Consider the following 26,776-nt stretch of genomic DNA (forward strand, 5'->3'; position numbering starts at 1 on the left):
AAGAAGAAGAAGAAGAAGAAGACGACGACGACTACCTAGTACATAAAGTTATTTGACGATTAAATGAGGTGACAAGGTATCACATTTACCACAGTGCCTTTAAACACAGTAAAAATTCAAAAGATGCTGGATTTTGGAATTAAGGCCACTGGATCTGATCAAATTAATTTTTACAAGAATTTAGAGGTGGCAGAAGACCTTTATTTGGATTATTTTGCTATCATAAAGCCTTACAATTAGGTTCAGCTTCAATATAGTGTATCTTCCTGCAATACACATTCCTTACATCTTAACTTTCCCATTCTTAGTAGCATTAAAACACAAGATGCAGTCTCCGGACTTATCCAGGCAGTACTGCATGCAGAAAGATATTTACCTACCCCTCCAAGTCCATAGGGGTATTCTTGATTGTTTAACATTCAGAGTCAGAAAGGAATAGAATCATTTCCCTCTGAAAGTGGAATTTGGCAGCAACCGCGAAACCAGTGGGTGGGTTACCACGGAGTGTGCTCAGATCCCACCACAGGGGGGAAGGGAGGGGAGCACTCGGTTCCCACAGAATTCCTTACAACAAAAGTTTACAGCAGAAGTTGCCAAGCTTCACAGGCAAATGCTTCACCAAACCAAAGCCTATTCTTAATCCAATACCTCATCAGAATTTAAAAATGCTTCCTTTACTTAAAAGCCCATTTTATACTTCTCTAGGTCCCACCCCCTCCTCACAGCGTGAGCTTTAGCAGAGTCTGGGTATCTTTTCAGAGATTTCTTACTGGCTAGAATGCCCCTCCCCTTTTGCCAGCTATTCCTTAATTGGGCTTCAATTCTTGGCTCACGTGCCACCACCTCCTCCTCATACAAGCCCCTCCTGGATGAGGCACCAACCTGTGCTATTTCCCTACACCTGTGCATACAAACCTCCCACCAAATCACGTATACACTGCCGAACAATGGCTTACTCACAGTACAATGGCTTGCTCACCTATCTCACTTCAGTAGGCAGTGGACTGGGCTTAAGCCACCACTATCTGACTGCTTACAATGAGCCAAATATTGAAGTGACAGATCATTTAGTAGGCATGGCTCTACAGACATTTCTTTTTCAGAAATGAGGAAGCTGTGGCTCAGGAAGTTAGACAAGTTTCCCAAGAACCTAGACATAGAAAATGGAAGTGAGCTGAGATCCGGCCACTGCACTCCAGCCTGGGTGACAGAGCGAGACTCCGTCTCAAAAAAAAAAAAAAAAAGAAAAGAAAAGAAAATGGAAGGGTGGGCAGTCTCCTGCTTTCCTCTTCGAGTCTCCAAAGTACCACACAGTGTCTGGCACAAATCGGGAGCCCCAAGTTTGCTGCATAAAGGTTACCTCACTGATAACTGTTATATTCCTACATGTATACCGAGGTATCTTATCAATGAGGCACGCTGAGCTGACCTTTCTCTCTTAGCGTCAGCAGAACTGGACTAGCTTGACCACTGACTCCACCCTCCAGCACAGATCTTTGATTAAACCTTTTCTATACACGTGCATAATAAACTCCAAGGCAGTGCTCCCTTCAGCAGCATGTATATAAAGCTGAACAATACAGGGAAGGTTAGCATGGCCCTTGGGCAAGGATGGCACCCAAATTCATGAAACATTCCACATATTTTTTTTTTTTAATTCTGAGCCAGCTATGATGCCACTCCAAGAGTCTAGAGGCAAAGGCAAAATATATTTGAAAAACAAAATATATTTGAAAAGATCATTTTTTTTCTCTTTACGCTTCAATTTTTCTGAAAAAAAGGCTAAAATATTTTTTCCTCTAACCCACTTAATGGTATCAATGCAAAGTAAGTATAAACCCAGTATCTGTGGCTTTTGAAGGACAGGAGGAAAGTAGAAGGGGGTTGGAGGGGGCAATACAAAGTGAACAGGTGCTCATTTCTACAAGGAATCCCCAACCTGTATTTCCTATTATGAGAGAAAGGACTTCTGAATTTCACTGTTATTACTGATAGGATCCCCAGTCAGCTCATAAAACTCAATGATGTAGTTAAAGTTCTCTTAAAAAAGAAAAAAAAAAAAGATTTTAATTTTCAGTAAGATTTTTTTTTCTTAAGAGATGAGGCCTTGCTATGTTGCCCAGGCTGGGCTTGAACTCCTGGACTCATGCAATCCTCCTACCCCAGCCTCCTGAGCAGCTGGGACTACAGGCTCACACCACTACACCTCGCTTTTAAAGAATGAGAACTTGAGAAAACCAGCTAGGCATAATTCTAAACAGTAAAATGTCTTTGTAACAATTTTCCCTTAAGTAACTTGAGGATATCTCTAAGAAACTAGGGACAGAAGAAAGCAGGATGAAAACACAAATTAAAGATTTCTCTAGGCTGGGCGCGGTAGCTGATGCCTGTAATCCCAGTACTTTGGGAGGCTGAGGCAGGAGCGATTACCTGAAGTTGGGAGTTCGAGACCAGTCTGGCCAACATGGTGAAACCCCATCTCAAAAATAGCCAGACATGGTGGCGCACGCCTATAATCCCAGCTACTTGGAGGCTGAGGCAGGAGAATTGCTTGAACCCAGGAGGTGGAGGTTGCAGTGTGCCGAGATCGCACCACTGCACTCCAGCCTGGGTGACAGATTCCATCTCAAAAAAAAAAAAAAACAAAAAACAAAAAAACAGTAACTCAGACTTACTCTTGAAATTACATTCAAAAAGGACAAGCGCTCACACTAAACATGCTTAAGGAGTACGAATTATTAATTTAGGGGATACTTAGGGAAGTTTTTTTTTTTGTTTGTTTGTTTTTTTTGAGACAGAGTCTCGCTCTGCCGCCCAGGCTGGAGTGCAGTGGCCGGATCTCAGCTCACTGCAAGCTCCGCCTCCCGGGTTCACGCCATTCTCCTGCCTCAGCCTCCGGAATAGCTGGGACTACAGGCGCCCGCCACCGCGCCCGGCTAGTTTTTTGTATTTTTTAGTAGAGACGGGGTTTCACCGTGTTAGCCAGGATGGTCTCGATCTCCTGACCTCGTGATCCACCCATCTCGGCCTCCCAAAGTGCTGGGATTACAGGCTTGAGCCACCGCGCCCGGCCCGGGAAGTTTTTTTTAAGATTCTTATTCCAATCAAGAAAGAACTTCAGTATTTCCAAAATAGCAAAATGAAATATCTTTTTTTTTCTTTTTCTTTTTTTTTTTTTTTTTGAGACGGAGTTTAACTCTTTTTGCCCAGGCTGGAGTGCAATGGCACAATCTCAGCTCACCACAACCTCCACCTCCTGGGTTCAAGCAATTCTCTTGCCTCAGCCTCCCGAGTAGCTGGGATTACAGGCATGCGCCACCATGCCTGGCTAATTTTGTATTTTTAGTAGAGACGGGGTTTCTCCATGTTGGTCAGGCTGGTCTCAAACTCCCGACCTCAGGTGATCCACCCGCCTCGGCCTCCCAAAGTGCTGGGATTACAGGAGTGAGCCGCTGCGCCTGGCCGAAATATCATTTTTATAGATCTTCACAAGAGGTAATTATGAGGATAAATTTTTATTCAAAGTTTAATTGTACTCATTAGAAGTGTTCTGATTCTGTCACTTGTGAAAAAATTCTTCGTGACAAATAACACCTAACACTCCTTGGAGAGTTAATGAAAACATCCTAAACCCCTGTGGGATGCCAAAAGGAAAACAAAGAGGGCAGCTCTCCTTTAGCGCAGCTCAGGTGCTCTTCTCCGAATATGTACCGTGATTCTTCCTCGCCTGAGAGTAAGATGGGTCTACACCACCATGCTGGACCCACCTTCCCCACCCTGACTCCCTGAAGTCAGAGAAGGAATAAAAAGGTCAAGAAGGAATGTTCTAGGTCACTCTGAAAGAAAATCTTCTCTCCTCCAAAACAAAGATTGGGGAAAACACTTATCCCCACTTAAATCAATTTCATATTTCATTTAGAGTTACTAAAAGCAAAATATATGCAAATTATATGCAATTATAGCTAATCCTAATTTTTCCCCTCACCCTAATTTCATCCCTAGTTCACATATGGGAGAGAGTCAGACTAGACCTGCCTCCATGTGGCCTAGCAATGTGCAAAAGCCATCTATCACTAAGAAGGAAAGGGAAGTTCGCCTGCTGAGTATCCAGCATGTGCCAGGCAAACCTGACTGTTTATTCTCACCGCCACCCAGGGAGACACAATTATCTCCATTTTCGGATGAGAAAATTGAGCTTCTATGGTTAAATTAACTTGCTCAAAGTCACAGAGAAGGTAAAGTAGCAGAGGGGAGATTTGAACCCTGGTCCATCTAGCTCCAAAGCCCAGCTCTTTCTGGCATAACAAACTGCCACCTCAAGAATTCAAACATGGCTTGAAGTACCCATCTTGGGTACCTGGTATTTTGACTGGTCTTTGTAACAAAGGAGACCATTCTCATTGTCTTAAACTCCTCACTGTTTTGAAGAATTTTATTTGCCTATTAGTTTAACTTGGTAAGAGCAGCTATTGGTGCAAAATTATTATGAGTATGTTTCAGTCACCATGTGCTTTTGTTTGGGTCAGCGTTTAGGAACACCTCTCTCAAAAAGGAAAGAGTAGGTTTTTCCCAGCTTGGTGATTAAAGTGGAGAAATACCTCAGGCAGCAGAGGGAGGAGCATCTTAATCTCAAGGATCATCTCCAGGTTTACAACCTGCCCATTCCACCCTCCTCAGCCCTATGCCCCTGTACTACAGGTTCTCAACAGTAAGTGGTCTAACTCGTTTTTCCTGTTTTCTGATATTTTACACCCTCAGATACTCCCCCAAATAAAAGCTTCAAAATTGACTGGAAAGTTCTCTTAGACTTTTCTCCACCTTTGGTCACTTGAAGGCAGACGGTCTCACATGTACTAATCCCACAAATAAAGAGATTGTGAACCAGGTTTGAACATGTCTGGTTATTTTACCTTGCTCAGGTGGCACTCAGGATTTAGGAAACAAATTGCCCCTACTCAACTACACGCTGTCCAAAAATACTAATAATATAGACTAATGAGAACTATAAATAAAATCCTAAGCCCCCAACCGAGAGACTCCCTTTTGGTCAAGAGTACTTCAGAGAAATCTTAACTGAGTTCCTGGCCATGAGAGAATGGGAGGTCAGACACAACTCATTTACTCCCTCCCTTTTGTGGTTCAGGCACAACTGACCAGCATTCATGTTAACATAGAGATCATCAAGATTGATAGAAACAGACTCTTTGTGGCAATAAAACACCAAGTTATAAACAAGACCTAAGGCCATGCCAGACAAGGGTTAAATCCCATACCCCTATATTTGTCCTAACCATATACTATGTTCTAACTACCATAATAAGGTTGCTCTTTTTCTCCAGCAGCCAAACAAGCACTAGCCTCAAGGTAAGCAAGATTAAAGCAATTGCATAAGCCTACTATGTGCCCACAAAAATTAAAAATAAAAACTTACCAAAAAATACAAAAAGAAAACAACCGCAGCTCATCCACCAACAGATACTGACTGACCCCTGTTCCACAAGCCATACAGCTTTGACTGGACAAGGAAGTGATTTCAGTAACTTCCTCCTGATCAGAGTGGTTCTGGCCAGCTTGCAGAAGCTGCAGGTGAGCGCCTTGTGTTCCTGTTTCACCTTTTTTTTTTTGAGACGAAGTCTCACTTTGTTGCCCAGGATGGAGTGCAGTGGCACTGTGTCGGCTCACTGCAACCACCGTCTCCTGGGTTCAAGCAATTCTCCTGCCTCAGCCTCCCAAGTAGCTGGGATTACAGGCGCCCACCACCACACCCAGCTAATTTTTATATTTTTAAAAGAGAAGGAGTTTCACCATGTTGGCCAGCTGGTCTTGAACTCCTGACCTCAGGTGATCCACCTGCCTCGGCCTCCCAAAGTGCTGGGATTACAGGCGGGAGCCACCGTGCCCAGCCCCTGATTCACCTTTTGATGTACAGGGTCTAACTGTAATACATTTAAATGTTAAGTCTCCACCCCAAAGTGAACGTGGGATGCATGTAACATCAATGTTTGTTCATTACGCATGCATCAGGACCCCATTCATGGATATTCATAGCTCCTCCTATAACCTGTTGAATAGGAACATATAGCCAACCTGTTCAGCATTAAGCTCTTGTCCCAACTCCATCTCCTTCTAAGTGCCTTTCAGTGTCTGCCAGAAGCTACGCTTCCAAGACTGTCAAGGATGGCCACCTTGCAGGTTGTAACTCTTTATAATAAAGTCTCCTTTCTACTTTTTTCTTCCCTTTCACAGCTGGAGATTCTTTCTAAATTTATAATTGTGTCATCTTTAGGTTGACATCAGCAAAGGTAAATTCTGAAATTCCCTGACAGTCAACAAGTTATTAGAGCTCTGGAAGAGGATGAGGTAGAAAAACCTTGTACTCAATGAGGCTTATCAATGATCTCATTCAAGGCCCCTTACTTAAATGAAAATCCCTGTGAATTTCAGACTGTTAAATATACCTGTACCTCATGCCAGAGTTTTTCAACAGGTGTGCTACGATGTCTTTGGTCATTCAGCCTGTGAGCCAATCATCTGCACTTCCAGATCCCCCTCAGTTTACTCCAGTATCTTGTACTAAGTTACCATTTTCCAAGTATGCCATGATGTAATGATAACTTGCTTACAGTTTAATGGTTGCAGCTTGAATCTATAAAATAGTGGTTCTCAAAATATGGTCCCCAGACCAGCTACATTAATATTACCGACCTACGCCCCACCCAGGCATAGCGTGCGCATCATAAACTCCAGGGTGGGAGTGAGTGGGCTGTTTCAATGAGCCCTCCAGGTGACTCTGTTGCCTGCAAAAGTTTGAGAACCACTGATGTAGACACAATTCTCTTCAATGTTGCAGATCACTGTACCTCATAAAGACATACAAGTTATGGGTCTCGTTTGCCTGCAGTGATGCACAAACCTGACAGTGCCTGTTGTTTGGGCCCAGGTATCATAAAATAACCTAGAGCAACAGTGAGAAGGTTCACTCAGCATGACAACAGCTGAGGGTACCTACTTATAACACAACAGAAACATTGATTGATTCTCAACCCTGAGAAGGACTTCTATCATACCAACAACACAGTGGAAAAGGGAAGGAACACATCTTTCCCTAAATAAAGGAGAGAAGGCACTTTGGCTTGTCGTATCTATAAAGGGTTACTCATTTGTGAAAAGGACACTAATGATCAGGCAATAGACTATACTTCCTCAGGACTATGCCTCATAAAAAGTTGACCTTTATCCCATCAAAACGCTTATAAAAATCAAGAGTATCAGAGAAACTGGTTGAGTTTTGCCACCTCAGCAATTGCCAAAAGGTAAAAAGTAGAAGAGAAAACACATTAGGCCAATAAACATGACATGTTCAGAAGAAATATAAACCAAGACAACAGTGATACACTTTTACACATTTGACTGGAAAATATTATAAAGTCTAACACCACTAAGAGTTGCTCGTTTAGATTATATATGAAAAATAACTTGGCATTTTTTATAGAAATGTACACTCACAGGCCGGGCACGGTGGCTCACGCCTGTAATCCCAGCACTTTGGGAGGCCGAGGCGGGTGGATCATGAGGTCAGGAGATCGAGACCACCCTGGCTAACATGGTGAAACCCCATCTCTACTAAAAATACAAAAAATTAGGCAGGTGTGGTGGTGGGCACCTGTAGTCCCAGCTACTCAGGAGGCTGAGGCAGAAGAATGGCGTGAACCCAGGAGGCGGAGCTTGTAGTGAGCAGAGATCCCACCACTGTACTCCAGCCTGGGTGACAGAGTGAGACCCCATCTCAAAAAAAAAAAAAAAAAGAAAGAAATGTACACCCACAAATGCTGCATCCCAGAAGCTCCACTCTTAGGTACATAGCCAAGAGAAATGTTCACAAGTATAGGTGATTTAAAAATGTTCATGGGGCCAGGCAGGGTCGCTCATGCCTGTAATTCCAGCACTTTGGGAGGCCAAGGCAGGTGGATCACTTCAGGTCAGGAGTTTGAGACCAGCCTGGCCAACATGGCAAAACCCCGTCCCTACTGAAAATACAAAAATTAGCCAGGTGTGGTGGCATACGCCTGTAATCCCAGCTACTTTGGAGGCTGAAGTGGGAGAATTGCTTGAACCTGGGAGGCGGAGGTTACAGTGAGCCAAGATCACGCCACTACACTCCAGCCCAGGCAACAGAGCGAGACACTATCTCAAAAAATATAAATAAAAAATAAAAATGTTCATGGCATTTGTAATGGTTTTAATAATCCAAAACCCCATTAAAAGGAAACTGGATAAACTGCTCTGAAATGTTATAAAATAGAGGACCAGACAATGGTGACATCAGATGGACTTCAGCTCCATCAACATGCATTAATCTATAACCCAACTCTCAGTAAAACGGCAAATGCCAAGACACTACATGCAGGTACGCCTTCTACGAAGTTAAAAAACACCCAAAACAAAATCATGTATTGCTAAGTTATACAAATACATAGGTAAAAACTTCTTAAAAAGCAAATTATAATAAACTCCAAATTCTAGACAGCCTATCTCTGGGGACAGGTAGAAGCAAGTAGATGAGAGAGTGAAAACTGTATAATGTCACTTAGTAATGTATTGTAATTATTAGGTGGGATGGTAGATCTGCAGGTGTTCATTATGAAACAATAAATGTACCAGGAATGCTATGCATGGACTAAAGGTGATCATGTCATAAGCTAAGAACTGAATTCATCTATTTCTGTGCACCTGAAGTCCAGTTTTTGTTTTTAGAGACAGAGTCTCACTTTGTCACCCAGTCTGAAGTGCAGTGGCACATCTCGGCTCACTGCAACCTCCACCTACCAGGTTCAGGTGGATTTCCCACCTCAGCCTCCAGAGTAGCTGGGACTAGAGGCGTGTGCCACCAGGCCCGGCTAATTTTGTATTTTCAGTAGAGATGGGGTTTCACCACATTGGCCAGGCTGGTGTCAAACTCCTGACCTCAAGTGATCCATGCACCTTGGCCTCCCAAAGTGCTGGGATTACAAGTGTCAGCCACTGTGCTCAGCCTTAAAGTCCAGTTTTTAAAAAGGTAATCATTGGCTGGGCACGGTGGTTTACACCTGTAACCCCAGCACTTTGGGAGGCTGAGGCGGATGGATCACCTGAGGTCAGGAGTTTGAGACCAGCCTGGCCAACATGACGAAACCCCATCTCTACTAAAAACATAAAAATTAGCCGGGTGTGGTGGCGGGTGCCTGTAATCCCAGCTACTCGGGAGGCAGAGGCAGGAGAATTGCTTGAACCCAGGAGGTAGAGGTTGCAGTGAGCCGAGATCACGCCACTGCACTCTAGCCTGTGTGACAGAGTGAGACTCCATCTCAAAAAATAATTTAAAAAAAAAGGTAATATTAAGGTTTTTCCTAAGAATCTAATGGCATGGAAATGCTCAATTAGGGTTCTAATCCTGTCTTTCTCGCCCATATGTGACCCCAGGAATGCGGATGAAAATGCTTTCTGTTAATATAAAACCATATTTAACTTCAACATCAATTTTGTCTATTCTCTAAAAATATTATCATATACAGTTACAAAATGGCTTAATAGCCCCCTTTTACACAATTATTCTGGCCAAAATGTGTTCAAAAAAGGAAGAATAATCAAAAGACTCAACTTTCACAAAAAAATATAAAATTTCAGAAAACACAATTTCAGTATTATTCAAGTTGACCATCTGGGAACAAAATTAAGTTAGTGTTTATCTCATACTATAATAAAAAACAAGCTCCTCAATCTGAATAAAGTTATGACATTTGGTTAATAGCAAATATCAATATTGGTCCAGTAGTGGTGACAAATGTACCATACTAATGTAGCATATTAACAATAAGGACAACTAGCTGCACTGTGTGTAGTGGCTCACACCTGTAATCCCACCACTTTGGGAGGCCAAGCCAGGAGAACTGCATGAGTTCAGGAGTTCAAGACTACCCTGGGCAACATAGCGAACTCTGTCTCTACTTTAAAAAAAAAAAAAAAAAGTCAGCCAGGCATAGTGGCATGTGCCTGTAGTCCCAGTTACTTGGGAGGCTGAGGTGGGAGGACTGCTTGAGCCCAGCAGTCAAGGCTGTAGTGAGCTATGGTTGTACCACTGCACTCCAGCCTGGGCAACAGAGTGAGACTTTGTCTCAAGAAAAAAACACAAAAGGGAAAACTGAGTGCCATGGTATACAGAAATCCATCGTACTATAATTGCAACTTTTCTGTAAATCTATTAATAAAACTATTCTAAAATGAAACGTTTATCTTCAAAAACAAGGGGAGTGGTCCATTGTATATCCCGGATGTTAAAAAAAACAAAAACAAAAACACAAAAACTGGATTGGGTGCATGACACTTCTAAGTTTGCTAAAAATTACTGTAAATTTTTAATGGGTGATTACTATTTATGGTATATAAATTGTACCTCAATAAAGCTGTTTAAAAAAACAAGTTTCTGGTGGTCTAAAGCTTCTGGTGATCTTAAAGGTCTAGACTGGGCAAAAATAAAAACAAGAAACATGAGAGGAACATTACACCAATCAAGGATGTTAAAATGTACCAAGGACTGACATATGTTTAACTCAACCCTCTACACACATTTAGTACACATGGGGTAAAAAAACAAAACTTTAAGATACCAAAGAAACTATAGGAGGGTATTATTTAAACCTTGAAGGGGGTATAAAACTTTCTAGGAACAAAGATATGTAGAAGCCATAAAGAAACAGGAAATATAAGTACATAAAAAAATAAGAAGTCTGGGCACGGTGGCAAATGCCTGCAATCCCGACACTTTGGGAGGCCAAGGCACAAGGACCACTTGAGGCCAGGAGTTCAAAACCAGCCTGAGCAACACAGTGAGACCCTCTCTCTTAAAACAAACAAAAAAAACACTGTAGACAAAGGTGAAAGACCACAATAATATGTGAGAAATTATCATCAATAAGACAAAATATTAATAACCATAATATAAAAAACTCTAGTCAGGAAAGAACGAACAATCACAGAAAACTAAGCTATGCTCTGAAGACATCAAGTGATGAAGAACAGGAAATAAGCATATGCTTAATCACCAAATTTTGAAAATGAAACTTTATTTTTACTTACTGGATTAACAAAAATGAATGACAGATAATAACCAGAGCAGAAAAAAAATGTTGGGAACTGAGCAATTTCATATACCATTAGGGTTAGTAGAACCTGCAGAGCTTTTAAAAACAATTCAACTTGGTAATCCCTCGTAAAATGCTTTTTTTTCCAAGAGAAGGGTCTTGCTCTATTGCCTAAGCTGGAGTACAGTGACACAACCATAGCTCACTGCAGCCTCAAACTCTTGAGCTCAAGAGATCCTCCTGTCTCATCCTCCTGAATAGCTGGGACTACAGTCGAGTCACCATGCCCAGCTAACCTAGTAAAATTTTAAGTGTGCACACTCGATGACTAGCTCTGGAAATTTATCTTACACAAACACTAGCAAGAGTGCATAAAGACATGTGAGAGAACGTTCACTGCACCATTATCTGTAATAGTAAACCGAACACAATTAAAACATCCATAAATAGGAGAATGAATCATCGTTTACTCATACTATGAAATACCACCCAGCTGCTAAGAGCAAGTAGGTCTGTGTGCTGACAGACTTGGAAAGATGTTCACAAAACAAAGTTTTTAAAAAAGCATACTGCACACAATGTGTACATTATGATCCTATTTTTGGTTTTAAAATAACACAAAATTGGCTGGGCACGGTGGCTCATGCCTGTAATCCCAGCACTTTGGGAGGCTGAGGCAGGTGGATCACCTGAGGTCAGGAGTTCAAACAATGTGGTGAAACCCCGTCTCTATTAAAAGTACAGGCCGGGCGCGGTGGCCACGCCTGTAATCCCAGCACTTTGGGAGGCAGAGACGGGTGGATCACGAGGTCAGGAGATCGAGACCATCCTGGCTAACACGGTGAAACCCTGTCTCTACTAAAAATACAAAAAATTAGCCGGGCGTGGTGGCGGGCGCCTGTAGTCCCAGCTACTCGGGAGGCTGAGGCAGGAGAATGGCGTGAACCCGGGAGGCGGAGCTTGCAGTGAGCTGAGATCCGGCCACTGCACTTCAGCCTGGGCGACAGAGCGAGACTCCATCTCAAAAAAAAACAAAAAAAAGTACAAAAATTAGCTAGACATGGTGGTGTGCGCCTGTAATCCCAGCTACTCAGGAGGCTGAGGCAGGAGAATCACTTGAACCCAGGAGGTGGAGGTTGTAGTGAGCTGAGATTGCGCCACTGCACTCCAGCCTGGGTGACAGAGCAAGACTCCATCTCAAAACAAAAAAACAAAAAACCACCAAATTATTAAAAATAACATTACATTATTTACCATATGCAAGGTATTATACTAAGTATTTTACAAATATTAACCAGTTTGAGGCTGCAGTGAGCTATGACTGCACCACTGCACTCCAACACAGGTGACAGAGCTACACCCTGTCTCTAAATATTAACAAAATTAAAAAAAAAAAATTTAAGGAAGTATGACCATACTTCTGATTTAGAGTAAGAAGTAGGAAAGGAAAAAGATGATTAAAGAAAGTGCCCTGGGCCAGGCATGGTGGCTCACGCCCGTTATCCCAGCACTTTGGGAGGTGGAGGCGCATGGATCACGTGCTCAGAAGTTCGAGGCTAGCCTGGCCAAGATGGTGAAACTCCGTCTCTACTAAAAATACAAAACTTAGCCAGGCGTGGTGGCAGGTGCCTGTAGTCCCAGCTACTTGAGAGGCTGAGGCAGGAGAATCGCTTTAACCCAGGAGGCGGAGGTTGCAGTGAGCTGAGATAGTGCCATTGCACTCTAGCCTGGGCAATAAAGCAAGACTCCTTCTCCAAAAAAAAAAAAAAAAAAAAAGTACCCCAAAGTGCTAACTGAAAACCACTTGAACCTGGGAGCAGGAGGTTGCAGTGAGCTGAGATCATGCCATTGCACTCCAGCCTGGCAACAGAGTGAGACTTTGTCTCAAAACAAACAAACAAACAAAAAATTACTTTATATAGTCGGCCCTTGAACAACCAGGTTGGAACTGCATGGGTCCACATATATGTGGATTTTTTTCAACTAAACACAGATGGAAAACAGTATTGGCGGGATGCAAAACCCGGGTATCCAGAGGGCCAATTTTTCATACACATGGGTTCCACCAACTACAGGAGTTGAATATGCATGGGGGTCCTGGAACCAACCCCCTGAGTATACCAAGGAATGGCTGCACTTCACTGTATTTTCCAAATAATCCATACTTAAACAAACATAATATTTAACTTAAAAAATCAGATCTGAAATTTGAGGGCAGAACAAAACAAAGACCTGCAAAGTTTAATTAAACAAACCTTAAAACATTTAAAATACAAACTGGTATCCACCTGAGTGACTATAAAAGACCAGGTTATAAATCAAGCAGTGTGCAAACATGAGCTGTTTATTTTACAAGGTACAAGATATCCAGAAAAAGGAAGAGAAAAAAGCAACAACACTAAAAAGCCCTAAGAAGGGCAGAGAAACCACCGTGTTCAGCCAACAGGGACAGGGAATTACAAAACTCTAAGTTTTCTCACAGATTATACAAAAGGGCTAAAACCTGTTTTAAACACTGAAGGCACAGCTTTTGACTACCCTCTGCTCTGAGAGGTGGCGGGGCAGGAGGCGTGTTATAATCCTGAAGATGCTAAAAATCCAAGAAGGAAGGCAGTAAGATTTAGCAACATAATAAAATTCTAGACCGACCGCAATCTGTAGGGAGGGATTAAACTAATATTGAGTAGCTAATTGTTACTGTAGTAATTTTTTGTTTTGCTTTTTTGGGACAGGGTCTCCTTCTGTCACCCAGGCTGGAGTGCAGTGGTGAGATCATGGCTCACTGCAGCCTTGACCTCCCAGGCTCCAGGAATCCTCCCACCTCAGCTTCCCAAGTAGCTGGGACTACAGGCACCTGTGCCCAGGTCCGGCTAATTTTTTTAATTTTTTGTGGATATAGGGTCTTGCCATGTTGCCCCAGATGGTCTTAAACTCCTGGGCTCAAGTGATCCTCCTTGGCCTCGCAAGTACTGGGATTACAGACTTGAGTTTTTCTTTTTCCCCCCAAATCAACCATCATTAGCTATTCGGGGAGTCACCTGTCTCAGCTCTTTGCAATCAATAAAACCCAAATTTTAATTCTCCTTTAGTGCAAGTAGTTAATTCTAGATTCTTGTCCATTATTTTAAGTAGAAATTGTTTTGATATTAATTTCTCATGACCAAAAGGAAGAAAACTCCCTAATCTACTCCACTGTGAACAGTTTAGATGCAGGAAGACACAATTCCACAGCGATAGCCACATTATCAGGGTGAAACTAATTCAAGCAGAAATGAAAGTAACAGGCTACATCTGCCTGTTGCCATCAATTAAGGAAAGAATGAGAACGTGGTATTGAATTCCGCGACGTGAACTTGGGCAGGTGAGGGGAGAATAAAAAGAAAGGCAAAATACCAGTGGTTAAACCACCTCCAAATAATTTATTTTAAATAGGCTTTCTAAGGCATTTCAGTTCAGAAAACTGAAGGGGAGAGGAAAAGAAATGAGGAATTTGCCTCTGGTTAAGTATCACATAAAACATCAGTCTGGGCAAAATCATATATCTGCTATTCAACAGATAGTTCTTTTACATACAATGAAAATACTTGTTACTAGAGAGAAACAATGAAGTGCATGTGCAACAACCCACAGGGTATCAAATTTCCAGAGGTTCAAGGAGGAATTTTATTAAAATAATACCTTTTTAAAAGCTAAGTCATTCTTTCACCTTAATCATCATCACCTCCATAAGTTACAATAGTTATCTTTTGCCAAGTTATCAAAAGCAACTAGAACTGATTAAACCTACATGATAGTAAATCAGATGAGAGGCCAAAGTTCACTGGCACTCTAATATTACTGGCATTGGTCTCCCTTGAGTTGGGTTTGTTGTTTTTAAGCCTCTTGAAACCTTAAGTAAACAAATCTAACTGCCAATGAAAACTAACACACCCAGAAACTCTCAGCGAAACATTTACTTCATACCTCCTAATATAGACCTGTCCTATTCCAGCTACAGGTGGCCTTGCCTGGAGGTAAAGGTCGAAAGAAAACACTTCCTAACACCTTCTCATGTTAAAGCGAGGGAAAAAAAAAAAAAACAGGGCTTCGAGTCAAGGGCAGGGACATAAGAACTATCATCTCAGTGGTGAATACATACCACAGCCTTCTTGGCTTTCCTAAGATTGCTTCATTTTTGCTCCTTAATTAACCAGAAAAAAAATTCATCTATCTTCCTAGGTTCCCTTAAAAATCAGACTTATAGAATGTTAGAGCTAAGCCTTCAAGATAGTAATGTCTCGCCTATAATCCCAGCATTTTGGGAGGCCAAGGCAGGCAGATCACTTGAGGTCAGGAGTTCGAGACCAGCCTGGCCAACATGGTGAAACCCCGTCTCTCCTAAAAATACAAAAGAACTAATCAGGCGTAGTGGTATGCACCTGTAGTCCTAGCTACTCGGGAAGCCGAGGCAGGAGAATCGCTTGAACCCGGGAGGTGGAGGTTGCAGTGAGCCGATATTGCACCACTGTACTCCAGCCTGAGCAACAGAGCCAGACTCCGTCTCAAAAAAAAAAAAAAAAAGATATTAACGTCTTTACCCTAGACCTGACCAGCAGCAGCCAGCATCCATCTTTAGCCAGCCTACTCCCCACCCCACTCCTAGAGGCCAAAATAAACCTCCCGGGAACCAGTGGCAATACCTTCATGACAATCAATCAATCTGCTCAAAGAACCCTGTGATGTCAGTTTCTGAGGTAGCTTCTAACAGGACCCTAAGAGGATTTCTTAGAAAAAGTTTCACTCCAAACATCTTTTCGTTTTTATTTTTTCCGAGACAGGGTCTCACTCTGCCACCCAGGCAAGAGTGCCAGTGGCAGAATCACAGCTCACTGCAGCTTCAACCTCCCATGCTCCAGTGATTCTCCCACCTCAGCCTCCTGAGTAGTGGGGACTTCCAGCATACACCATCATGCCCAGCTAATTTCTTTTTTTTATTTTTTGTAGAGACAGGGTCCCATTATGTTGCCCGGGTTGTTCTCAAACTCCTGGACTCAAGTGATCCTCCCACCTTGGCTTCTCTAAGTGCTGGGATTCCAAGTGTGAGCCACCACACCTGGCCTCTAAACATCTCTAAAGACAGTTTACTAACACTCATTTTGGAGGCATTTTTAAAGAGATGAACTTTCTAGGCTTTCAGCAAATCACATCATATAGGAAGCCTGGTAAGATTAATAGCATATATTTTTAAAAGGAAATTGTTCTAATCTGTCTTTGCCTCACTGAAGTATTTCATAATGTTAACTCAGAATTAGTCACTGTGGTTTGTCATGCTGTTATCTATGTCAAAAGTTTAAAAGGCCTGCCACCTGCTATTCCAAAAACACCCTTGCCAATCTTGACCCAAGAGAGCACCCTTGGCAATGGTTTCTGTTTATCTCCAAAATGATAAGCAGAAAAATAAAAGGCAGTAGGGGAAGAAGCAGTTTTTGTTTTGCAAAAACCAAGTTCTTTCTGCATGATTTTTTTAGAAGCCATTTCTTTTCAAAACCTAGATTCACTTCTTGAAAATAGAAAGCTGATTTTCGCCTTTTAGTAAAACCATTTCCACTTAGCCCACCCTCTTAAAATTCTGAGTAAAAACCAATGCAACAATTTTTGCAACATATACAAACATTAATTATAAGAATAAAGTTTAACAAAGCACTAAAAATTCAGACACATATTTGGGGCTTTAATAAAAGATGTAAAGTTATTTTTTTAACACTTACCCACTCCTCGACATTGGGGGACTGCTCTTCATAAATGTGTTCCTTGTCCCACAAAATATTGGACTTGTCATACCTGTCCATCTTTCTTCGAGTTTTCACAGCAAAGAAAATTATTAAAGCAAAAGCCACAATAATCAAGAAACCCAGTACAATGGCAATGGCCTAAAAAGGGGTGAAAAATATTGGCATAATTAGATTTTAATTACTTAATCACAATTCACCCTCTACATACTATTAAAACCCTTATCTACCTAAGGCCCTACTAAATCCATGTGGTTTAACTTACAGAAAACTGAAGCAAATAGTTACATTTCAGACATATCATAAAACCTAACCCACATTAACTGGGCTAAGGCCAGCAAATGTACACACATACATACTACTTGATTCAATCCTCAGAAAATGCCTAACGTTAAAAACTATCAATCATCACCCTCATTTCAGAGCTGTAGAAAATTAGTTCCAAAGCTTGTGCATCTATGGGCCACAGTTTTATAAACAGATGAGAATGGCCAGTAAAGTAACTCAATCATTGGTATACTTCTAAAGGGCCTGAAAAATGCTATTCAAAAGCTTTAAAATAGCCAATCATGCTTGTAATCTTGTTCAAAACACATGCTTAGCAAGCCTTTTTACAATGAATGTAAATTTCAGTCCACAGATCTCTATCTTACCAAAAATGATGAAGACATGGATCTAATCAAGCTATAAGTAGTAAATTGACTAGTGATTTGTTTGGTCTGGCAGGTTTCTCTGTTTTAGGAGTCTTGCATACTTACTAGAAAGGGCCCTGTGACAAACTTCCTACTCTTAACAGTTCTCCCAGCAGTGATGGGATATTAAATGGTATATTGGCCTAGGAGGCACTTGGAGTTGAGGGAAGTACCAGGCCTCTGCCCTGGATGTCTGCTAATGGGAACAAGAGGCTCTCCTTCCAGCTGTCTGACAGTGACATCATTTTTCAAAGACTACAAGTTTCAAGTAGTAAGAGAACTAAGAGGGATGGATGGGGGTGTGATAGGATAGGAGTACCAACCTTCAGTCCCTATCTACAATGGGCATGTCTAAATGGCAACAACGAGCACTGTGAAAACCTACATCTGCAGGGAAAACCTTCTGTCTTCAAAATAATGGCAGAGATACTAGAGGTCTAACTCCAAAGGAGTGACTCATTCAGGAATGAGAATTCCTGAGTCAGTGTAAGAAAAAAGGAAAACAAGGGAAAAAAGATTAGTAACTCAGAAATGTTTCAGATGTTAATATAATCAGGATGACTCATGGTTACTAAGGTAGGTTTCTCAACCCCAACCTGAACATTTGAATCACTTGCATTGCTTTAAAACATACTTACACTCTGAAAACTATAAAACACAATTAAAAGAAGTTTAAGAAGACCTACATAAATCGCAAGACATCTTATGTTCATGAATCAGAAGACTTGTAATTGTAAAGATGACAATACATCCAAAATTGACCTACAGATTCAATATAACCCTTCAAAATCCTAGCTGGCATTTTTTTCCAAAATTGACATGCTCATCTTAAAATCCATATGGAAATGCAAGGAATCCAGAATCTAGCCAAAACAGTTTTGAAGAACAAAGTTGGAGAACTCCCAGTCCACAATTTCAAAACTTACTACAAAGCTACAGTAATCAAGACAGTATGGTACTGGCATAAGGACATATGATTAATGCAACTGAATTGAGAGCCCAGAAATAAATGTCCACATTTATGATCAATTCATTTTTGACAAAGGCATGAAGAAAACTTAGTGGAGGAAAAGTCCTTTCAACAAGAACACTAAGACAACTGCATACAAACATGTGAAAGCTTTCAGAACCCTTGCTTCCATCACGCCCAAAATTAACACAACATGAATCACAGACCTAACGGTAAGAGCTAAAATTATGAAACTACAGAAAAGTTAAAAAATAGACAATGTAGGAGTAAATCCTTGTGACCCTGAATTGGGCAAAACATTAGCTATGACATGAAAAATACAAGCAACAGAAGAAAAATTAAATAAACTGGACATCATCAAAACTAAAAACTTTTTTCTTTTTTTTTTTGAGACAGAGTTTTCGCTCTTGTTGTCCAGGCTGGAGTGCAGTGGCACAATTTCGGCTCACTGCAATCTCCACCTCCTGGGTTCAAGTGATTCTCCTGCCTCAGCCTGAGTAGCTGGGATTATAGGAGCGTACCACCATGTCCAGCTAATTTTTTTATTTTTAGTAGAGACAGGGTTTCACCATGTTGGCCAGGCTGGTCTCGAACTCCTGACCTCAGGTGATCCACCCACCTTGGCCTCCCAAAGTGCTGGGATTACAGGCGTGAGCTACCATGCCCAGCCCAAAACTAAAAACTTTTATGCAAAGGACACCATCAAGAAAGTGAAGATGCCTATAATCCCAGTGGTTTGGAAGGCCAAGGCAGGATTACTTGAGCCCAGGAGTTCCAGCCCAGACTGGGCAACAAAGTGAGACCCTATCTCTACAGAAAAAATTTTTTAAAAATTATCCGAGTGTGGTGGCATGCCCCTGTGGTCCTAGCTACACAGGAGACTGAGGTAGGAGGGTCACTTGAGCCCAGGAGGTCAAGGCTGCAGTGAGCAGTGATTGCATCACTGCATCCCAGAGTGGGTGACAGAGTGAGACTCTGTCTCAAAAACAAAACAAAAACAAAAATAGCCCAATTAAAAAGTGGGAAAGTCTAGGCCGGGCGCAGTGGCTCACGCCTATAATCCCAGCACTTTGGAGGCCGAGGCAGACAGATCGCGAGGTCAGAAGATCGAGACCATCCTGGCTAACACGGTGAAACCCCATCTCTACTAAAAATACAAAAAATTAGCCGGGCGTGGTGGAGGGCACCTGTAGTCCCAGCTACTCGGGAGGCTGAGGCAGGAGAATGGTGTGAACCCGGGAGGCGGAGCTTGCAGTGAGCCGAGATCGTGCCACTGCACTCCAGCCTGGGCGACAGAGCAAGACTCCGTCTCAAAAAAAAAAAAAAAAAAAAGGGCAAGTCGTCTAAATAGCCATTTCTCCAAAGATAAAAGAGAAATGGCCAGTAAGTACATGAAAAGATGCTCAATAACATTAGCTACAAGGAAAATACAAATCAAAATCACAATGAAGTACCACTTCACTTCTCACCCATCAGCATGGCTAGAATCAAACAGACAATAACAAGTGTTGGTGAGGATGTGGAGAAATCGGAACCGTCATACATCTCTGGTGTGAATGTAAAATGATGCAAACTCTTTGGAAAAACTCTGGTAGCTCCTCAAAAGATTAAAGAGTCACCATATGATCCAGGAATTTCACCCCTAGGTATAACCCAACTCAAGAAATCATTAAAACATAGGTTTACACAAAAACGTATACAAGAATGTCTATAGCATGATTCTTATTTTTTTTTGAGATGGAGTCTTGCTCTGTCGCTCAGGTTGGACTATATGGGCGCGATCTCGGCTCACTGCAAGCTCCACCTCCCGGGTTCATGCCATTTCTCTTGTCTCGGCCTCCCAAGCAGCTGGGACTACAGGCGCCTGCCACCATGCCCTGCTGATTTTTTTTATTTTTAGTAGAGACGGGATTTCACTGTATTAGCAAGGATGGTCTCAATCTCCTGACCTCGTGATCCGCCCGCCTCAGCCTCCCAAAAGTGCTGGGATTACAGGCGTGAGCCACTGTGCCTGGCCTAGCATGATTCTTAATAGCCAATGTAGACATGGTCCAAATGTCTATCAACTGATAAATAAAATGTGGTTTATCCATATACTGGAATATTAGCAATAAAAAGGAACGAGGGAATGGCACAAGCTATGACATGGGCAAACCTTAAAAACATTATGCTAAGTAAAAGAAGCCCATCATAAAGGCCACATTGTGTGATTCCATTTGTATGAAATACCTAGAGAATAGACAAATTTATAGACGTAGGATTAGTGGTTGCCTAGGGCTAAGAACAGTTAGGGAAACGAGGAATGACCACTAACAGGTACAAGTTTCTTTTTACGATAGCGAAAATGTTCTAAAATTGATTGTGGTGATGGTGGCACAATTCTGTGAATATATTAAAAACCACTGATTAAGTAACCAAATTACATGGTATGTTAATTATATCTTAATGACACTCAGTCCCTCCCCCAGATTTAATTAGAAGTGGAGCCTTGTCATTAATATTTTTTAAGAGTTTCCAGAGTGATTCTATTACATATCCCAAGTTGAAAGCCTCTGGCTAAGGAGATGGAGAAAAAACCCAACACACCACTCATACCTCCTGGGGATCCACAACACAGTAGTGATATAAATACTGATCCACGTAGAGTCCAGTAACGGCAGGTGTATAAAATTGGTTGCAGAGGGCATATATTTGTGAACCATACAGAGATCCAGAAGACTGAGCAGTTGGGTTCACTCCCATTATATAGACAATTGTGGCAATAAACACCATGATGCCCAGGATAGCACTCACTATTATCACACTTAAGTAATATCTTCTTGTTCTGGACATTTCAGATCTTATAACACTGGTAGCAAAGATCACCAACGCGGCAATGAAACAAAAGGCGGCCATGGCCAACATGAAGCCCTTTGCTGCTCTTGGGTCTGTATAGCCTCCATAGCCATAGCCATAACCATAGCCATAGCCATAGCCACTTCCGTAGCTACCAAAGCCACTTCCTCCATAAGGGTAGCCTACACTACCTCCTATAAGGGAAGTTCCATAGCCTCTGTCCCAGGCAAGCGTGGAGGCCACACATGCAAAGATGGCAATGCACATCACAATAATGAGCATAGACAGAATCCGAATCACTCCTGGAGGAGAGGTCCATTTGTAAAAGTGAAGAATTTCATCTTCTGGGTAAAAAGAGTATGCTGGCTGAGACAGCATCGGTCGAACATGCATCTCTCCACCATACATGTCATTGCTTGGTGCATAATGATTCGGTTTGCTGAAATGAACATGAAAATAATTTCAAGTTAGCACTTTTTGGTAGTAAGCAGAAAGAACACAACTTATTTGGAATAATTTAAACCATTGGGTAAATGAAACTAAAGCTTATCTGTGCATAGAAATCACCTGGAGGGCTTGTTAAAACATAAGATTATTGGCCTCTGGCCACAACCTATTGTGCTCGGACACCTGGGTTATCTCTGTTTGGGGGTATTGTAAACAGTTTAAGTATAAACATCCTTCAATGTGTATTCTGGTATAGAAAAGTACTCATTTTTCTAGGGTATATACCCAGGAGAATTTCTGGATCACATATTTTTTTATCTCCAACTTCACTAGACAGTATCAAACTGTTTTCCAAAGTGATTGTACCAATTACCTACAGTGGAAAGGGTAACTGTAATATATCCATACAATGGAATACTCCATAGCTATACTGTCCAATGTGGCAGCCATTAGCCACTTGGGTCTATCATACACTTGAAATGTATCTAGTCTGGCTGGGCATGGTGGCTCACGTCTGTAATCCCAGCACTTTGGGAGTCCGAGGCAGATGGATCACTTGAGGTCAGCAGAGTTCGAGACCAGCCTGGCCAACATGGTGAAACCCCGTCTCTACTAAAAATACAAAAATTAGCCAGGCATACGCCTGTAATCCCAGCTACTCAGGTGGCTGAGGCACAAGAATTGCTTGAACCCGGGAGGTGGAAGTTGCAGTGAGCCGAGATCGTGCCATTGCACTCCAGCCTGGGTGACAGAGCAAGACTCTATCTCAAAAAAAAAAAAAAGAAAAGAAATGAAATGTGGCTAGTCCAAACTCAGATATGCTGTTAAAATGCACAGCAGTAAGTTCGGGGCGGGCAGATCACTTGAGGCCAAGAGTTTGAGACCAGCCTGGTAAACATGGTAAAACCTCATCTCTACTAAAAATACAAAAATTAACCAGGCATGGTGACACATGCCTGTAATCCCACTTACTTGGGAGGCTGAGGCACGAAAATCAAGAATCACTTGAACCCAGAAGGCAGAGGTTGCAGTGAGCCGTGATCACACCCACTGCACTCTAGCCTGGGTGACAGAGCAAGACTGTCTCCAAAAAAATTTAAAAATACACAGTGGATTTCAAAGATATAATATGAAGAAAGAATGTAAAGCATCTCCTGAATCTTTCATTTTTATGTCAATCACATGATGAAATAATGTTTTAGATATACAAGATTAAGTGAAGTATATTAAAATTAATTTCTTCTTTTGGCCGGGCACGGTGGCTCATGCCTGCAATCCCAGCACTCTGGGAGGCCGCGGCGGGTGGATCACCTGAGGTCAGGAGTTCAAGACCATCCTGGCTAACCTGGTGAAACCCCCATCTCTACTAAAAATACAAAATTAGCTGGGTGTCGTGGTGGACACCTGTAATCCCAGCTACTTGGGAGGTTGAGGCAGGAGAATCACTTGAACCTGGGAGGTGGAGGTTGCAGTGAGCCGAGACCATGCCATTGCACTCCGGCCAGGGCAAAAAGAGCGAAACTCTGTCTCAAAAAAAAAAAAAAAAAAAAAAATTCTCCTTTTATTTTTCATGAAAGTATAAAATTACATATATGGCTCATGTTATATTTCTACAGTGCTATGAAGCCAAAACTGATGAACTATGAATACATGCAGTTACAGATAATGCTGAAAAAAATGAAAAAATACATATAGCATTATTATATTTATATAAAGTTTTAAAACAGGTAAAACTGGCTGGCCGTGGTGGCTCACACCCATAATTCCAGCACTTTAGGAGGCGGGAAGGTCACCTGAGGTCAGGAATTCGAGACCAGCCTGGCCAACACGGCGAAAACCCATCTCTACTAAAAGTATAAAAATTGGTTGTGCATTGTGGTGGTTACCTGTAATCCCAGCTACTTGGGAGGCTGAGGCAGGAGAATTGCTTGAATCCAGGAGGCAGAGGTTGCAGTGAGCCAAGATTGTGCCACTGCGCTCCAGCCTGGCCAACAGAGTGAGACTCCGTCTCAAAAATAAATAAATCAGGTAAAACTAAACTGAAATGTTTAGGATATACAAGGTGATAAAATAATAAAAGCAGCTAATGATCATAACGTCAGGACAGGGGTCTCCACAGAAAAGGAGAGGACACAGGGAAGGACTTTGAAGTGTTCTGTTTCTTGACGTGGGTAATGAGTATGTATGTTTGCTTGGTCTTTCCTCATGATCTCCTACATACATTGTATGTCCTTTTCTTTATGTATGTTTCAGTTCATCATTATTTACAAAAGCAACACAAAATAAGTGTCAGATTAGTGGTGTACTACTCAATTACTATATTCTCTAGTATGTTTTAAAAACTGTATTGTCATAAACAACTTGTGTCCCCACCATGTTTTAGGCACTAGTAAGGAGGTTAAATAACTGGAACACAACCTCCACATGATATTGTGAAATATGTATTTGGTCTTCATCTCCATTTTCTGGCATACAACTCCTAAAATCTCTAGAATCTCCAAAGTGATAAATGTCCCTTATATGTTAATGAGATGATAGGTTCCTAGCAGCCCTAGGAAGCTTTAGGATGGGAGCTAGGATTAGAGGGTTGGAACTTTTCAGCCCCAAATCCCTCTGGACAGGAAACGGGGGCTGAGGCTTACACTGCTCACCAATGGCCAATGATTTAGTCAATCATGCCTGTGTCATATAGCTTCCATAAAAACCTAGAGACTGAATTCACAGAGCTTCTGGACAGCTGAACATGTGCAGGTTCCTGGAGGGTGGCACAACCAGGGAGGGCCCCTTCCCACATACCTCGCCCTGTTCAACTCTTCATCTGGTGTTTGTTGGTATCCATTGTAATATCACCTGTTTGTTCATTCATTCATTCAATCATTCTTAAAAGGCAAGGTCTCCCTATGTTGCCCAGGCTGGCCTCAAACTCCTGGGCTCAAGCACTCCTCCTGCCTCATACTCCCGAGTAGCTGCGATCACAGGCGTGCACCACCACATCTGGTTTTCGTAATACCCTTTATAATAAACCAGTAATGATAAGTAGTGTTTCCCTGAGTTCTGCGAGCCACTTTAGCAAATTAATTGAACCCAAGGAGAGACCTGTGTGAATCCTGATTTACTGTAGGTGGGTCAGAAACACAGGCTACAACCTGAGCTTGTGGCTGCTACGTGAAGTGGGGGCAGTCTTGTAGGAATGAGCCCTGAACCTGTGATCTGATGCTATCTCCGGACAGTGTCAGAACTCAACTGATAATTAGAGGACACAGAGCTATTGTCCACTGTAGAACTGATTACTTGGTTGCTGGTGGGGAAAAATCCCCACAAATTCTGGTGATCAGAGGTCACAGATGTGTTGTGACAGAACAGCAGGAGAAACTGTTTTTGCCTACATTACACTCCACTACACTTATCAGGGTTAAAGCTGCAAACTACTTAGAGGAGGAAATCCCTATCAATGTTTGATAGCAAATTTGGAATTCAAAAATTCACTGATAAATCTTCACATGACGAAGGAGCCCAAAACCCCTCAACATTGCTTCTTTTAGATAATGGCAGGAATCACTCTTAAAACTGACAGTATGGAAAGTATTATGCTAAGTGAAAGAAGCCAGTTACAAAAGGCCACATATTACATGAATCCTCCATTTATACAAAATATGCAGAATAGACAAATCTATAGAGACAGAAAGTAGACCGATAAGGCCGGGCGCGGTGGCTCAAGCCTGTAATCCCAGCACTTTGGGAGGCCGAGGCGGGTGGATCACGAGGTCAGGAGATCGAGACTATCCTGGCTAACATGGTGAAACCCCGTCTCTACTAAAAATACAAAAAACTAGCCGGGCGTGGTGGCGGGCGCCTGTAGTCTCAGCTACTCGGGAGGCTGAGGCAGGAGAATGGCGTGAACCCGGGAGGCGGAGCTTGCAGTGAGCTGAGATCCGGCCACTGCACTCCAGCCTGGGAGACACAGCGAGACTCCGTCTCAAAAAAAAAAAAAAAGAAAACAAAACAAGAAAGTAGACCGATAGTTGCTTAGGGCTGATGGAACTGGGAGATGACTGCCAATGGGTAGGTTTCTTTGGAGAGTAATGAAATGTTCTAAAATTAATTGTGGTGATGGTTATACAACTCTGTGAACATACTAAAAATCATTAAACTATCCATTCTAAATGGGTAAATTGTAAAGTATGTTAATTATATCTCAATAAAGCTGTTATTTTCATTTATTAATTTATTTTTTGACAAGGAGTTTCGCTCTTGTCTCCCAGGCTGGAGTGCAGTGGTGCGATCTCAGCTCACCGCAACCTTCGCCTCCTGGGTTCAAGCGATTCTCCTGCCTCAGCCTCCCAAATAGCTGGGATTACAGGCATGCACCACCATGCCTGGCTAATTTTGTACTTTTAGTAGAGATAGGGGTTTCTCCACGTTGGTCAGTGTGGTCTCGAACTCCCGACCTCAGGTGATCCACCTGCCTCGGCCTCCCAAAGTGCTGGGATTACAGGCATAAGCCCCCCGGCCTGGCCCTTTTTTTTTTTTTTTAGATGGAGTCTTGCTCTGTCTCTAGGCTGGAGTGCAGTGGCATCATCTCAGCTAACTGCAACCTCCGCCTCCTGGGTTCAAGTGAATCTCCTGCCTCCCGAGTAGCCAGAATTACAGGCAAGTCGCTGGGATTACAGGTGTGAGCCACCACACCCAGCTAATTTTTATAGTTTTAGTAGAGATGGGATTTCACCATGTTGGCCAGGATGGTCTTGATCTCTTGACCTTGTGATCCGCCGGCCCTCAGCCTCCCAAGGTGCTGGGATTACAGGCATGAGCCATGGCACCCGGCCTGGCCTAAAGCTGTCATTTTTAAAAACTGACAATATATTGCCAGTGCCCATCTAAACAAGGCATTTAAATGGAAGCTTCATTATCATTTGTACAAAACAAAAACGAACATAAAAATATAAA

The 26,776-nt window shown here is 42.2% G+C and overlaps 1 protein-coding gene and 1 non-coding gene across 6 annotated transcripts in view; one reads left to right on the top strand and one right to left on the bottom strand.

The window, feature by feature from the left end:
* The window catches only part of OCLN (occludin), a 61,644-nt gene that overhangs the window by 23,340 nt on the left and 11,528 nt on the right, over nt 1-26,776 (bottom strand). For all 5 annotated transcript variants that reach the window (XM_011730231.2, XM_011730230.3, XM_011730232.3 and 2 more), the window contains 2 exon segments: nt 21,143-21,821; nt 16,865-17,026 (listed from right to left, as the gene is read on the bottom strand). In XM_011730231.2, coding sequence (XP_011728533.1) covers nt 16,865-17,026; nt 21,143-21,821 — 841 coding nt within the window.
* On the top strand, nt 1,544-1,646 carry LOC139363984 (U6 spliceosomal RNA). The gene has a single exon (XR_011625209.1). It is a non-coding gene; the product is annotated as a U6 spliceosomal RNA (small nuclear RNA).

Source organism: Macaca nemestrina, chromosome 6 (genome assembly GCF_043159975.1).
Source record: "Macaca nemestrina isolate mMacNem1 chromosome 6, mMacNem.hap1, whole genome shotgun sequence".
Taxonomy (NCBI): domain Eukaryota; kingdom Metazoa; phylum Chordata; class Mammalia; order Primates; family Cercopithecidae; genus Macaca; species Macaca nemestrina.